This window comes from Triticum aestivum, chromosome 6A (assembly GCF_018294505.1).
Source record: "Triticum aestivum cultivar Chinese Spring chromosome 6A, IWGSC CS RefSeq v2.1, whole genome shotgun sequence".
Classification (NCBI taxonomy): Eukaryota; Viridiplantae; Streptophyta; class Magnoliopsida; order Poales; family Poaceae; genus Triticum; species Triticum aestivum.
The window spans coordinates 17323069-17325546 of NC_057809.1; the positions used below are offsets into that span (position 1 = coordinate 17323069).

The window sequence follows — 2478 nt, forward strand, 5'->3', positions numbered from 1 at the left end:
AATAACATCAAAACTCACTTGTAGGCCAGCTATGCACGATGTATGCAAAGGAGTAATTACTTAATTTAGTACTAAACGTGTAGGGATTAGGTATTAGAGAATAGTATAATATACAGTACCTTGGATGGATTGGATTGTTCAGCGATGAGCCCATGCCACTGTGTGGACTCGCGTCTGGCTCTAGCGACTAGCTCTAGGCGAATTGGCGATGTCTGTGTGCATGCCAGCACCTGAAGGTGGGAAAGAAAGCGGCAGCATGTACTGAGTACTGACTGCATCTTGCGATCGGGCACCCGGCGCCGGCAGTAGATATCGGCATCGGCGAGACGGCGAACTGGCAATAGATTAGGAAGGAAATTATAAGAGAGAAGGAACGTAATGACGTGCTTATTATCACGCACAAAACGGCGTAGGATCTGGGGATTACTAGGTGATGGAATAGGAAGAACCGCTATGTTTGCCTGCATCCACGCCTGATTACCCCGCTAAGCCACGGCCCAGATAGTTTACGCTCTACGTATGTACATATACCTGCGGCCGCCCCCCTGCCCCCCCCCCCCCCCCCCGGCCGGGCCTGCTTCCAATTGTGTGCGCGTGTTCATAACAATGATTGTTAGTCAATTTATAGAGGTTGGGTTTTTTTTATTTTTTTTAGCATCAGTACAGATACAAGCGCTCATATACATACGCATACATTCATTCTTATGAACGCACACACGTACACTCTACCTCTATGAGCACCTCCAAGAGACTGAGCCGACATATCATCTTGAGATTTACGAAGTCACCGTAGGCGCCTCGTCATCGACGGGAACGTCTCCTCCCACTGAAAGCGCATCGCCACCAGAATTTGAACCCTGGTGGGTTGGGGATACCACTGTCCACCTAACCATCTCAACCACAGGTTGATTCGCAGGTAGTTTTTTTTAGATTCATTAAAATTCGAAGAGGTAAGGCCTATAGGATGAAAAATGGGTCCAACTAGAGCCCACTGCTGAACCGAACGACAAGAACAGAGAATGGCAGCCCATTCTCCCCGGCCCCCGTTTCTTTCCTTCCCCACACACAACTAGACCGCCGCCGCCGCCGCCGCCGCCGGCCGCCTGCGCCATGCTCCGCCTCCGAGGGCGCATTGTTTCCCATCTCCTCTCTTTCTCCTCCACCTCTGGCCCAGCCATCTCCCCTCTCCACCGGCTCCTCTCCGCATCGGCAGCCGCCGGCCCCGTTTCCCCGAACCCCAGTGGATTCGCCGTCGAGGACTACCTCGTCGACACCTGCGGGCTCACCCGGCCCCAAGCCCTCAAGGCCTCCACCAGGCTCTCCCACCTCAAGTCCCCCGCCAAACCCAACGCCGTCCTCGCCTTCCTCGCCGGCCTCGGCCTCTCCGGCGCCGACGTCGCCCCGGTTGTCGCCAAAGACCCGCAGCTCCTATGCGCCAAAGTGGACAAAACCCTGGCTCCGGTGGTCGATGGGCTCACCGGCCTCGGCCTGTCGCGTTCCGACATCGCCCGCCTCTTCTCGCTCGCCCACGCCTACTTCCGCTGTAGATCCATAGTCTCCAAGCTGCACTACTACCTGCCCCTCTTGGGCTCCTTCCACAACTTCCTCCGGCTGCTCAAGCGCTCATCCCACCTTCTGTCGTCGGACCTCGATAAGTCGGTCAAGCCCAATGTTGCCTTCCTGAGGGAGTGCGGCCTAGGTGATTGTGATATTGCCAAGCTGTGTATCCGGGAGCCGAGGATACTGGCAATTAACCCGGAGCGCATCCGGGCAATGGCGGCATGTGCTGAAAGACTAGGTGTGCGCCGCGGCTCTGGTATGTTCAGGCAAGGGCTGCAGGCTGTCGCGTTTCTCAGTGAGGAGAAGGTTGCCGCCAAATTGGACTACTTGAAGAATACTTTCAGGTGGTCTGATGCCCAAGTGAGCATTGCTGTGCGCAAATATCCAAATCTGCTGGGGAAGTCAAAGGAATCTCTGAAGCGCAGGTCCGAGTTCCTGGTCTCTAAGGTGGGGGTGGAACCCGTGTACATTGCTCATCGACCGACATTGCTCTCTTATAGCATGGAGGGCCGACTCAGACCCCGGTACTATGTTATAAAGTTTCTCAAGGAAAATGGACTGCTAGATGGTGACCTGAGCTTCTTTACTGCGGTCAAGATGACTGAGAAGGTATTTATGGAGAAACTCATATCCCCTCACAAGGAAGCTGCACCACACCTCGCTGAAGACTATGCAACAGCTTGCAAAGGGGAAGTGCCAACTAATTTCATATTTAGATGGACCAGGAACAGGCTATGAAAATCCGTAACCTGTGTATGGCGCAAGAAATTTTTCACTCTGTGTAGTAAGTTGGTAACTCCTGCCTTGGTGTTTAGGCCTAACTGGATGTTGACTATCTTTTCTAGTGTGTTTGTTACTTGCCAGTTTGCTCATTGCTAACTCTTGATGTAACTAGTAATAAATTGATTTCTGAACCCC

The 2478-nt window shown here is 53.1% G+C and overlaps 1 protein-coding gene across 1 annotated transcript; it reads left to right on the forward strand.

The window, feature by feature from the left end:
* Positions 1 to 1053: 1053 nt before the first annotated feature.
* Positions 1054 to 2478, forward strand: LOC123130025 (transcription termination factor MTERF15, mitochondrial-like). Its single transcript, XM_044549978.1, has one exon. It carries the CDS (start codon positions 1111 to 1113, stop codon positions 2296 to 2298), a length of 1188 nt encoding a protein of 395 aa, XP_044405913.1. The 5' UTR covers positions 1054 to 1110; the 3' UTR covers positions 2299 to 2478.

Coding starts and splice junctions, on each gene's coding strand:
- LOC123130025 (XM_044549978.1), top strand. CDS start 1,111: ATGCTCCGCCTCCGAGGGCGCATTGTTTCCCATCTCCTCTCTTTCTCC.